General features: G+C 41.3%; 1 protein-coding gene and 6 non-coding genes across 7 annotated transcripts; all 7 read right to left on the reverse strand.

The window, feature by feature from the left end:
• Window positions 1-1670: 1670 nt before the first annotated feature.
• LOC131246477 (large ribosomal subunit protein uL16-like) lies at window positions 1671-8479 on the reverse strand. The gene is made up of 2 exons (XM_058246644.1): window positions 8325-8479; window positions 1671-2508 (listed from the first exon to the last, which is right to left on the reverse strand). Exon 2 carries the CDS (start codon window positions 2497-2499, stop codon window positions 1828-1830), a length of 672 nt encoding a protein of 223 aa, XP_058102627.1. The 5' UTR covers window positions 2500-2508; window positions 8325-8479; the 3' UTR covers window positions 1671-1827.
• LOC131247741 (small nucleolar RNA R21) lies at window positions 3518-3595 on the reverse strand. Its single transcript, XR_009172013.1, has one exon. It is a non-coding gene; the product is annotated as a small nucleolar RNA R21 (small nucleolar RNA).
• On the reverse strand, window positions 3729-3811 carry LOC131247735 (small nucleolar RNA Z159/U59). Its single transcript, XR_009172006.1, has one exon. It is a non-coding gene; the product is annotated as a small nucleolar RNA Z159/U59 (small nucleolar RNA).
• Window positions 4005-4156, reverse strand: LOC131247571 (U4 spliceosomal RNA). The gene has a single exon (XR_009171850.1). It is a non-coding gene; the product is annotated as a U4 spliceosomal RNA (small nuclear RNA).
• On the reverse strand, window positions 4553-4635 carry LOC131247737 (small nucleolar RNA Z159/U59). The gene has a single exon (XR_009172008.1). It is a non-coding gene; the product is annotated as a small nucleolar RNA Z159/U59 (small nucleolar RNA).
• On the reverse strand, window positions 5428-5512 carry LOC131247739 (small nucleolar RNA Z159/U59). Its single transcript, XR_009172011.1, has one exon. It is a non-coding gene; the product is annotated as a small nucleolar RNA Z159/U59 (small nucleolar RNA).
• On the reverse strand, window positions 6486-6570 carry LOC131247738 (small nucleolar RNA Z159/U59). The gene has a single exon (XR_009172010.1). It is a non-coding gene; the product is annotated as a small nucleolar RNA Z159/U59 (small nucleolar RNA).
• Window positions 8480-13591: the final 5112 nt, after the last annotated feature.

Here is a 13591-nt window from a genome sequence, read left to right on the forward strand (position 1 = left end):
CCCATTGTGAAGATTATCGTGGGGACGCGGATTTCATGCGAAAGCCTTTCGCAGGAAGTTCCTACACTGGAAAATTGGGTGGGGCCCAACGTGATGTTTTTAAGAAATTCATCCCGTACATCCATTTTATAAGCTCATTTTAGTACTTGAGACCAAAACTGAGAAGGATCCAAGACTCAAGTGGGCCACACTAGAGTAAAAGGTGGGTAGAAAAATTCCTACCGTTGAAAACTTTCTGAGGTAGAAAGTGATGTTTACATGACATCCATACCGTTAATAACGTCATTCACACTTGGATGAACTGAAAGCACAAATATTAGCCTGATTCAAAACTTCTGTGGCCCACAAATATTTCAACTGTGTACCTTCAAGAATCACATTTTAGGTCCACTTGAGTATTGGATACGGTTCATTTTTGGCCTATCATACTAAAAATATCTCGAAAAACGGATGGCCGGGGTGAATTTCTCAAAAACATCACGTTGGGCCCCACACAGGTTTCCAGCGCAGGAACTTCCTGCGAAAGGCTTTCGCAAGAAATCCGCGTTCCTTTATCGTGGGGAGGATCTGCATGAACCCCGCCACCTGCAAAGGTCGTTCATCCAATCCAGTTTTTTTTTTTTTTTTTCATCCAATCCAGTGTTTTGTTTTTTGGTTGGATCAACAGACCATCCAACTGATTCCTTATTCTAGGCACTTGTTTGATCAATGTCAATCTATTGTAAAATGTAAGTAGATCAGCGTTCATCAATGATCGCTTGCAACACCTGTGACCTATCTGGACCTTTGAGAGGGTATCAAAAGATTACCGATGCATCTGCGCCATTCCCTTTCCCATCAATAACCATGACATGTATTTCACACATATACATGCTTATTCATTTGATGATCATATGGGGCACACATTGATTTTTAATCTACCCTTGCAAGAATCAAATGATCATAAACGAGGAACTTGGTCGAGGCCATAGAGATATCTGATGCCTTGGATGGCCCTGATTCTGCACATTCCTGACCTGGCACATGGCCCATGTAAGGCCACACATGCGTGACTTCTTGGTATGCCGCGATAGAGTAGCGTACGCCCATTAGCCGTGCAAGAAATGCTCGAGGTATGTGCATTTGAAAGAACTGAACTGCCTGGATGACTGCGATAACCTGGTCAGTGAGGTTTCTTTACCTGTGAGCAGGTAGGTTCTCATCAATGGCCACCACCAACTTAAATAACCAGGCATCCTGATCAAGTCCATACCAACTGTTCATTTCAGAGGGGCCAATGCCCTTCAATGGAGTGGTGGTTAAGATCGTCCAATCAATGAAACTTAGGAAATGACCCATCCAAGACAAGCAATGCTTAGGCCTGGTGAAGTTGTAATATCATTTCATATGAACATGGCTTCTACTGGACAATACATTGCACATCCATCACATACTGCAGAGGACTGCAAATGGGCAAGAAAGGGGTTTCCACATTAAAAGACCCAGACCATTTATCAGGAGCATCTCTACTGATATGAACTACCCCCTCTTCTAACCATCCATTTTACCCATACCCTGCCAAACCAATGGGTAAAATGGTCGAGATGAGTGTAGTGTGTGTGAGTGATCGAGGGTTCAATCCCTGGTAGTGTTACGTTTCAGAAAAAAAAATAAAAATCAATGGTCAGGAATTGATCATCAAATGTTCAAGATCAATAAACTAAGAACACAAATTGCAACATGAACTCTTAAAATGTCTCAAATCTCTCAATATCCATGTAGAAATTTTTTGGTATAAGAGAACAAAAACAGTAGAATCAAAGTAAAGAAATCATACCAGATAGGGATCTAAGCCGTAGAGAGTGGCTCACTCAAAAAGGCCTGTCCTGGCTTTCGATTAGCCAATGGCCCATGGCAACCGAACAGTTTTGCATTGACTCCATCAGGAGAAATCCTATTCTCTTCCTTCCACCTGAGGTAATCAGTTCGGCTGAATTTCGTGAAGCCCCACTTCCTACTCACGATGATCTTCTGTCTGCCTGGAAACTTGAACTTTGCCCTCCTCAAAGCTTCCTGGGCATTTGCCCCATTGTTATCCTTGCAACGGACAGACAACAGCACCTGCCCAATGCTGACCCTCGCGCACGTCCCTTGAGGCTTCCCAAAGGCACCCCGCATGCCTGTCTGGAGCCTATCAGCCCCAGCACACGAAAGCATCTTGTTGATACGCAGGACATGAAATGGGTGGACCCTCACACGGAGGTGGAATGCGTCCTTACCGGCAAACTTGGTCATATACTTGTTGCACGCAATCCGGGCAGCCTCGAGAGCTTCACTCGACACGTTCTCTTTCTCCCAGCTGACAAGATGGACGCAGAAGGGGAACTCATCTACACCCTTCCTTTTCATGCCCACATCGTATATCCTGATCTTGGGATCAGGGACACCACGGCAGTATCTTGATTTTGGGTAGGGCTTGTTCTTGATTTGCCGGTAGCATCTAGCCGGCCTTCGACCCATGATGCTTCCCTGTTAATGAAAACAAAATAGGAAAAAAACAAGAAAAAGAAATCATTAGGTACATTTACTTCATTGAATCCCATTGACTGGGGACTTGTCCGAGTCGAGTCTGATCTGGTTCAGTGCCACGAGTCACCCCCTAACATCTCCAAGCCAGCTTGACTTGGACAAGTCATCACCCTAGTCAGAGTCCCAAATCAACTCAGTACCGAACAAGTCCATCTGAGTCACTCAGAAGACCATGCTACATGAAAAATGTTACCTATGTAACATGACTAAATTTTATGGTAATTAAAAGCGGAAAAAAAAAAAAAAAACTCCCTCAGAACTATTCTTGGATGTCAACAACTATATTCAGACAAGGCTGAAACTATTGTTAATGTTCAATCACTGGGAGATACATTTGTACAAAATGAATCATGATGAAAATCTTAAAAGGCTATGCTTCAAAAGATATCTTGGCATCTTTTACTCCAAGCATTTGGTGACTGGTGGACCCGACAGATGACAACTCAGCAAGAACATGTGGTCTTGTGGAGTCCGGATCAAAATCTATGAAGAAAATACTGAGATTTGTTTTCTTTACCACACAAAACAGCCACTAAACAGATTATTGTGGCGAGGACAAACCAAAACAACTTTTAAAAGATAAAATGAAAAACATAGGTCTGCAGCCACAGAAATTGCGGCACCAACGATCAGTGTACTACAAATATTCAAAACCATCAAGGAAAACACTCCAAATTTAGGAGCTTTGTCTCAGCCAAGATGATGAAAACCGAAAAGAATAAACTGGGAACGGAATGTGAAGACCAAATAGCAGAATGAAATATCCGTAGAGGTGCTGTGTTAAAATTCAAGAAAGCACAGGACCGAACATGGTCTTACAAGAACCAATCCCATCCACAATGCTTCCATTTGAAAAACATTGGAATGCAGTCTTTGCTCTATCATATCACAGCAATTTCAGAAGATATCAGATGAAATTTCACATAATCAATGCAAACAACTGCACAAATATCCCTCAGCATTTGAGAATTCATCAATGGAGATCAGCCCACTACTTTTATCATGCATAGCATTCTTCATGGGGATTCAGCAGACTGTTAAAAAAAAAGGAAAAAAGAAAAAGAAAATCTAAAAGAAAATGAAAATAAAAAGAAAATCTAAAAGAAAAAATATAAATTATTCTAGAGGCAGGAAAATATGTCTCACATCAAAGATCTTTGGTCTCTTCAGTTCAGGTCTCCATAATTTTCCGCATGGATTATCTCGGAAGAACGAAAGTTATTAATTGATCATCATCAGAGATAAGATCTTCAAGGCTTATCGAGTATTGGACTCAGCTGAAAACCATCCAGTTGACCAACAAAAATTCAGGAACTTCTAATTCAAATATTTTACTTTTTATTTTGCAGAAAAAAGCCCATGTCATAAGGTATTTTGGGAAAAATAATACTTCAACTGTATAATCAAATGAGTAACTTTTTTTTTTTGAAAGCCTTGCCCTCAATTAGAGGGGGGGCCTTCAAGAAATTCTCAATGGTGCACGGGCAGACCCGGGCCAAATTGGGGTTTTGGAAATAGTTTTCAACAAGCAATTGACGTGCTCCCGTAATAACCTCGTTAGTTGTGTCATTGCCCCAAGTGCAAAGATGCTAGATTAACTCATATTTGGGGCCTCATCTAAAACTTGAAACTCCTGCATGCATTATCACTAACAACTTGAACTTTAAGAATCTTGATCGTGCATTCATGCCAAACACATCAATGTCCGCTCAACTAAAACTCTGCAGCCAAATGCAAAGTCCAGCTTTTCTAAGGCTAGACAAGGAGTTCATAAATGTCGGCTAGCAACCCATGAAAAAACACATGATCCAAAAACCACAAGAAAACAATTGACCCTGTGAAAAAATCCCACATGGATCAACAGCGAATAAACATTGAGATCACACTATAAAACCAAAGAAGTAAAGACTCATAACTCAAGGGAGAAGGATCCAAAAAAGGGGAACCCAAATGGGGAAAAAAGAGAAGCTAAAACTAAAAAGAAGTCCCTTCAGTTCAGGTCTCCAGAAAGTTCCGCATGGATTATCTCAGAAGAACGAAAGTTTACTTTGAATCATCCCCAGGGACAAACAAGGCTTTCATTAATGAAAAAAGGTTCTCACTAGTGACCGCACCTTCATAATGTTCTTTATTCAATTATAACAGGTCATACTGGCAACTTTTTTATCAATATTCTAATGGGCCCTCATAACAAATTTAAAGGCAAGAAAAAATAGAACAAATATGAAAATGAAAAGAAAAAAAAAGAAAGGAAGAGCCATTGTGAAACCCATTACAACCACTGTAATAATCTCATCACGGTATTTTTTTTTAGGCATTTCCTTCTAAATTTTTGGCCCTGTTTGGTAGATGCCTAAAAATGAGTTTATCTCGTTTTAGTTTGTAGTCATTTCGTACTAGAGATCTTGATCTTTACCACATAATGAGTTTATGTTAACAGATATTATGTATTAGAGATGTTTTTCATTAACTACAATGTGACTTGATCTTTTTCATTAACTACAATGTGACTTAAGTCATATTTAGGCGTCTAACAAAAAGGTCAACAATGTCACAGTGGACTTAATAGGAGCGAGAACTACTTCTACAGTCAGCCATCGATCGAGGAGCTTAATATAACAAGATCCATTACAGTTATAACTTCTGTTAAACAAACAGAGACAAAATCACCATCGTCTGTTCTTTTCAGATATTAAATTTTCACAAGGACTACTAAACCTCCAATAAACAAAGGTATACAAAAAGAAAGAAGATAATTTCAGAAGAAAAAACACACAATGACATCTCATTTGCTGTACAAAAATAGGGGGAAGAAAAGGCAGAAAGGAAAACAGATAATTCAGAACCATGGAAAATCAAGTCTCTTCAGTTCAGGTCTCCATTAACTTTCCGCATTGGATGTCCTTGGAAGAACGAAAGTTTTCGATTGATCATCCTCAGAGACAACAGACGAACTAGAAGGTGGACTCCTATATGACTGTTCATTCTACCAAACCATCCAATTTTTGGCTCACATTTTAGATGGAGCACATCTACAAAATCACACTGACCAAGAGATTCTAACCATCCAATTGATGGATATCAAATGTATAGTAAAAGTAAAACAGTGAGTGGTCCAAAATCTGTAGTCAAAATTAGATTGTTATTGTTTTCTCAGTATAAATTTTGGGTTATGCTACATATCCACAAATGGGTCAGTAATTTGGATGGTCTGGATTGCCATACAACTATGCCATGTGTAAGGTTCAAGAGTAACCACCAGATTTTAAATGGTACTAAACTAGCATATGAGTCTAAACCCTGACTAGAAATTTGAACATTACAAGAAACTACAGATCATAACCCAAATCAGCATTCAAACAATTGAATTTTTTTTCAACAAAAAATGGTGGACACATAAACAGCACGATGTGATATACAACTGCTAGAGCTGATAATTTGTACAATATGATCAGATTTTTGGTTTGCACAAGCGGGGTCCATGGTTCAGTGATCCAAACCATTTGATATCATGAGTCCCACCGTGAATGGTGCATGCGCCAAAATCTTCCATATGGAAAGTTCCCAACCCATCAAGTAAAAGGTTAAAAAGCATGAACCTGCATTCAATCAAAACAAGCCTAATGTTCAACAGCTGGATTGTTTGGTGTAAGGATCATCCACAGCTATGGTTGTTATATGAAAGGTTTTGGATCACTGAAACAAGAGCTACTTGTGTGCAGACTTGAAAACACGAAGTAGTCCACCTTCTGCCTTTTCACAAGGACTACTGAACCTCCAATTAAAAAAGGTATATACAAAAAGAAAGAAGACAATTTCAGCAGAAAAAACAGACGATGACATCTCATTTGCTTTACAAAAAAGGGGGAAGAAAAGGCAGAAAGGAAAACAGATAATTCAGACTCATGGAAAATCAAGTCTCTTCAGTTCAGGTCTCCATTAACTTTCCGCATTGGATGTCCTTGGAAGAACGAAAGTTTTTGATTGATCATCCTCAGAGACAACAGACGAACTAGAAGGTGGACTCCTATATGATTGTTCATCCTCCCAAACCATCCAATTTTTGGCTCACATTTTAGATGGAACATATCTACAAAATCACACTGACCAAGAGATTCTAACCATCCAATTGATGGATATCAAATGGATAGTAAAAGTAAAACAGTGAGTGGTCCAAATTTTGTAGTCAAAATTAGATTGGTATTGTTTTCTCAGCATAACTTTTGGGTTATGCTACATATCCACAAATGGGTCAGTAATTTGGACAGTCTGGATTGCCATACAACTATGGCACGTGTAAGGTTCAAGAGTAACCACCAAATTTTAAATGGTACTAAACTAGCATATGAGTCTAAACCCAGACAAGAAATTTGAACGTTAGAAGAAACTACAGATCATAACTCAAATCAGCATTCAAACAATCGAAATTTTTTTCAACAAAAAATGGCGGACACATAAACAGCACGATGTGATATAACAACTGCTTGAGCTGATAATTTGTACAATATGATCAGATTTTTGGTTTGCACAAGTGGGGTCCATGGTTCAGTGATCCAAACCATTGATATCATGAGTCACACTGTGAATGGCCAATGCACCAAAATCTTCCATATGGAAAGTTCCCAACACTTCAAGTAAAAGGTTAAAAAGCATGAACCTGCATTCAATCAAAACAGGCCAAATGTTCAACAGCTGGAATGTTTGGTGCAAGGATCATCTACAGCTATGGTTGTTATATGAAAGGTTTTGGATCACTGAAACATGAGCTACTTGTGTACAGACTCAAAAACACGAAGTATACTGCAGAAACTCAGAATAAGAGTTGGCATGATGCCTCCCAAACAGCATCATCAGTTCAGCTCACATCTCTACAGCCGGACCCACTTTCAAATGATCCAGGGCGTTCATCTGGTGGGACTCAATTTTAATGGATCACCACCCTTGTCTCGAAATATGACCCAAATAGTTGACAGATTTTTCAAGCTGAATATGGACCGGTCGATAAATTGTCCATTTGCAGGCCACAGGCACAATCATCCAAACAGACCAAATCTTGGGGCCCACAAGATGAACATTTTTCACCACCGAAAGGTGGCCCACACCTAAACAGTTTCTGAGCTGAAGAAAATATCACATCCTGTTGGGTCATCATGCATCATCTAATCAGCTTTGGAGATTTTAAGACCCAAAATTTTCAGATGGAGGTATTATAGAACATTCGGTTTTCAGCTTGTACAAGTGGGGCCCATTGTTCAGTGATCCAGCCATTACAATCATGGGTCCCACTAGTGATTCATGCAGCAAATATCTCCCAGATGGATTGAACGCCAACCACAAGATTCAAACCTCAAGTGAGTCACACAGCAAGAAACGGGAGGGATTGAAGACCCACCATTGATACCTTCTTAGGGCCCACAGAAGTTTTGTTTCTGCCCTTCATCCTGGTAGGAATCAGGATCTCCACTGTTTCCTGTAGTGTGGCCCACTTGAGTTACCGATCTACCTAATTTCTGGGCCCATGTCCTAAAACGAGCCGGCGAAACTGATGGACGGAACGGATGTCAGACACATCGCGGTGAGCCCCACAGGGCTTTTGTTTACAAGGGCTCAGGGGCTGAAATCCCGTCCCTCTATCAAAAGAAAAAATAAAAAAAGCAAGAAAATCCACACATGAATGTAAATCTCAAGCATCAAAACGGAAAAACAAGAGCAATTTCTAAATAGAATGCATTTGTAGATCGGAAAAGATATCTTACGGTGGAGAAAGATGGAAGATTGGTGGAAGTTCTTCCCTTGCCTCACCGCCTTCGATGAAGAATGAGCTGCGATGTTCGGGGCCCATTTATAGACGGCCCAAACCCTAATTTTCAACCCTAAACTTACACTCCGAAATTGCCCAAACTACCCCTTCCCACATGTGCCGAGACGTTGTAAGACCCGCGCACACCCTCCCTGCGCACGTGCCAGCCTGTGAGCGTGCGGGACATCAGGGCCGTGCATAAGATGCCTTGCTGTGGACGTCGCATCTTGCTACGGTCGGGTTCATCCATTCGTCAGGTGGACCATGCGTGCATAAAGATGATGAATGGACTGCGGTAGCCTGACTATCATCGCCGTGCTGACGGCCTGACTTGCCCTGAAAAGGCACAGCGTGGGGACAATCAGGAAGCAGATTGCCTCTTGCCCCGGCCTGGATGGTGATCTTTCCAGACAATCACTGTGGGCCCCACCGTGATGTATTGATTTTATCCGCAATGTACATCCAATTTTTTTTCTTCTGAGATCATTTTATGGTATGAACCAAAAATGTATTATATTTTCTGGTCAGCTCGTTAATGCGCCCACACTGTCAGTTGACACTTCACTGTTAGCTAGCCCCGTTAAGGATCGATACCGAGACCTAAGGGCGTGTTTGGTTTTCGGTGAAATGGTAAACGCAGTGTAAAAAAGTAATAATTATTTCCCTCCTGTATTTGCAACTTACTTGATATGATTACATACTTTTGGACACGAAAACCAAGAATATTACAAAATATCTGTGGGTCCCACTGTGATGCATTTGGCTTAGTTCATCCATTATTCCAGTTGAATTCATAGCATGAGTAAAAAATTGAGGCATATCCATTACTCAATTGGATCACGCCATACAAAAAAGGGAATCGAATACTTGCCGTTAAAATCTTTGTAGGGCCACTGTTTCTTTTGGCGTGGGCCACTTGATTGTTGGATCTGTTTCATTTTTTGTCTCATGTTCCAAAATATTGTAATAAAACAGACTGACGGAATGGATATATCATTCGCATTACCTGGCAGTTCAAAAATTAAAATTATATCTTTTGAACCAATTTCACCGGCACAAATTTCCATGAATTTTCAAACGCAGTAAAATTGTAATAATTACTATTTTCCAGGTATTTCTCATTTCTTTGAAAAACAAACAAACCCTAAGCGTTGAAACGAGGTATCTTTGACTCAGTCTACCACTTGAGATACGAGGCATATCAAAGGTTCAAATGAGCCCCAGGGAGTGGGATTGAACGCCTACCATAAAAATTACTTGGTAGCTGTAAAAGTTTTTTATAAATATGATATTTGTATTTTATAATTTGTATAGCTATATATGACGTTACGAATATATTGGATGACAAATAAACATAACCCTATAAAAATTTCAAGAGTGGGTGACATTGTCACTGCATGGTTCGCTAGAGCAATTGATCTGCCTCAATTTTGAGCTCATATCATAAAGTGTGACAAAAAAAAATTATATAGCTAACACGGATAAAGTGCGGTCAACTTGAACTTTTGATCTACCTTAGTTTTGAACTTTTGATATCACGCTTCAAACCCGAAAATCGAATTCACAGGAATCCCGATCACCGAACTCGGTGCCGACAACCTCCGTAGTACCCCATTCTCAGCCCCCGGCGTGCATACATCAGGTTCCGATCCTGGAATCCTACAAGGAGAATTTTCTAACATACATTTGTCTCATAAGAAGCATAACCACACGTATACTCAAATCATAAAGGCAACATCATTATCACATATCCACTAATATAATAATTTGAATACAATGTTGAAAAGGAAATACATATATCGAAATCAAATCTCCAGAGGACAGCTGCACGCTTTAAGCTCAACGCTGCTGCAACCTAACGCCACCTGCACGCATCTATCGTGCATAAGCTTACAAAAGCTTAGAGGGTGGTGAAAGTGTGTGCACAAGATAAGTGTCAAGTATAATACAAAACCCATAAATTATACATCATCGGAATAAGCAGAAATACTAACAAGATCATGAATCATACGATATCAGAGTAAACAGAAACACGGACAATTCCATAAGTCAATCAATATCAGGATACGCAATATAAAACAACTATGCAAATGAGGAGTCATAAAGAGTCAGATATCAGATGCTGAGGATGCGATGCAATCTGCAATTCCTGATGAGTCCACGAATAGCATCAGCTGTATCTATATCATATAATGCAGAAACACGGTACCCAAAATGTCATATGCCATGGATGTAATGCAATATGCAGTGCGAATGGAATGACCATGCTGGAGTGTGAAGTCAAGATGATAGTACGTAGTATCGCAGGCTACGGGGTCCACCACAAAGGACTCCTATCTAAACCAGTCTCATACCTAAATTTGGATAGTCAGACTCAACGTGGTAAACTTCTGATCTCAGGTTAGTCGCATGCCCAACCGAAATATTGGTCATGCGAAGGTACACGTAACAAATAGTTGCGCACTACCAGCCCGAGTGGATAGTGAATGAATAATTGAATGAGCATGCAACTCCTGCTCAATAAGTCTACATATCAGTACGGTTCATCTCTGGGATCATCACTGGGGTTTAGTACACTTTAAATGGCACTGCCGCTCTCTCAGCCGCACAGTTCAGGTGAGCATAAGAAACCTCACTATCCGCCTGACCAATAGTCTGCCAATACCTATCCGGCACGTCGATAACAGACCCATTCACGAGATGGTCAAACTCAGTCTAACAATACCCCCTACGCTCGGGCGGGTAAGGCCACACCCCCTCCCAACGGGCCACAACATAGTGAGAGAAGCAGCCTCCTGGTATTCGGCACTCGGGCGCTCATGTATCCACTCGGTCTCGACGTTGGGGCGTCCTCTGTTACTAAAAGGATTTAGGAATTTTCACCCAGGGCCATCTATGGTAGCTCAATGCTAGAACAAATTTTCGCTGTCCCATCTGGCCATCCACGATATGCCTGTGGAGGCTACGGCCCTGATGTCGCTAGGGCATACAGTAATCATAATGCAAGGTGCACGAGTCATACAATCTAGTCATGCATCAATCTTGTGCATATCGTGCGCTCATGTGAGATAATCTCCGCCTGTCAGAGAGTCTCATAACAACATGCTCAATGACATATATAATGATCAACCGCATCTCATAACAAACATGCAGATGATGCGTGTGGGCATATATCATGATGTTATGCTGTCACATACTCATAATCAGTATCAATAACCAGCATCGACAATCGACCTCGACAATGTGAACATTTAACCAACATTGCCCCCAAAGAATGACCCACATAGATCCTAACATATAGTGGACCCATGACCTCATACAAGGGACAAATATACAACACCATGGGCCTCACTCAAGAATTTAATACACATCACGATGGGCCTTTCACATGGGCTTAACATACATCACAATGGGCTCCGTAGCCTAGCCTTCAAATACACCACAATAGGCCTCATACAATCATAATGGGTCGCGTCACATGGGTCTAATACGCATCACATGGGTTACATCACGTGGGCCTATATACATTGGATGGGCCCCGAATAAATCACAATGGGCCACAACCAATGGGTCCCAAGTACGTTGTAATAGGCCTCTCACACGGGTCCATTATGCATCACATCAAAATGGGCCTCAATGGATGGCCATAGATACGTCATATTGGGCCTCATATACATTAAGTGGGTCACATCACATAGGCCACATATACATTACAATGAGCTTCTAACACGGGCCACATATACATCATAATGGGCCTCCAACACGGGCCTAATATACATCACAAAGGGCTCTATAGCCTTATATATATATATATATATATATATAGCTCTATAACCTTATATATATTACATTAGGCCTCGACAATCTGACTCGGCCAAGATACTTAGCCTTGATAATCAGAATTGGTAAATCGATCACGTCAATCAGAATCGACAATCGGCCACGACAATCGAGATCGATCAATAATCAAAATCGGCAAATCGGAGTCGGCAATCGGTCACGACAATCGGAATCAATCGATAATTAAAATACGCAAATTGGTCACATCAATCGAAATCGATCGATAATCAGAATCGGCAAATCGGTCACATCAATCAGAATTGGCCAAACAATCAGCCTTGACAAATCAGAATCGGCCTTGATACTCGGCCTCGACAATCGGAATCGGCCGAATAAGGCCTAAGGAAAGGTCACAATGTGAACATTCAACCACCATTACCCATCAATATGGACATTTAACCGACATCACTCCCCAAGGAGTGGTCCACATAGAGCCATACGTATAGTGGGCCCATGACCCTACACAAGGGCCTAACATACATCGCTATGGGCCTCACTCATGGGCCACATATGCATCACATTGGGCTACGCCCATGGGTCTTGAACACATCACAATGGGCCTCGCATGTCAAGTGGGCCTCATCACATAAGCCTCACATGCATCACATTAGTCCTCACACAAGGCCATATGTATCATCATAACGGTCCCCATATGTGGGCCGCATGTACATTACAATGGACCATATCCCATAGGCCCCGAACACATCGTAATGGGCCACATCTCATGGGCCTTGAATACACCACACTAGGCTACGTCCCATAGGTCTTAAATATATCACAATGGGCCTCGTACCTGGGCCTCAAATAAATCACAATGGGCCACATCCCATGGGCCTCTCATACATAACATCGGGCCTTGCCATCTGGGCCGGAAATACATTACAATGGGCCACAACCCATGGGCCTTAATGCACAATGGGTGGGCCCTACACCTGGGTCTAATATACATTACAAATGGGCCCTGCACAGGGGCCTCATACACAACAAGTTGGGCTTATTAATTGGCCCTAGGGAGAGTGACAATGTGGACATTTAACCAACATTAATCTTACAATGTGGATGTCAAACCAGCATTGCTCTCAAGGCATGGTTCGCAATAAAACATCATTACACAAACCACGGAAGAATCACACATTGTAATGGACCCTAAGGACATCCCGTTGGGCCTCGACCCATGGGCCTTGAATACATCAGAATGGGCCTTGTATACATCAAGGTGGGCCTCAATGGAAGGCCATAAATACATCAAGATGGGCCTCCTTAAATGGGCCTTACATATATATATATATATCAAAGTGGGCCTCAACGGAAGGCTACAAATAAATTAAGATGGGCCTTATACATATACCAAGGTGGGGTCCACTTGAACTATAGGTCTGTCTT

The sequence above is a fragment of the Magnolia sinica genome, chromosome 5, assembly GCF_029962835.1.
Source record: "Magnolia sinica isolate HGM2019 chromosome 5, MsV1, whole genome shotgun sequence".
Lineage (NCBI taxonomy): Eukaryota > Viridiplantae > Streptophyta > Magnoliopsida > Magnoliales > Magnoliaceae > Magnolia > Magnolia sinica.

Coding starts and splice junctions, on each gene's coding strand:
- LOC131246477 (XM_058246644.1), bottom strand. CDS start 2,499: ATGGGTCGAAGGCCGGCTAGATGCTACCGGCAAATCAAGAACAAGCCC.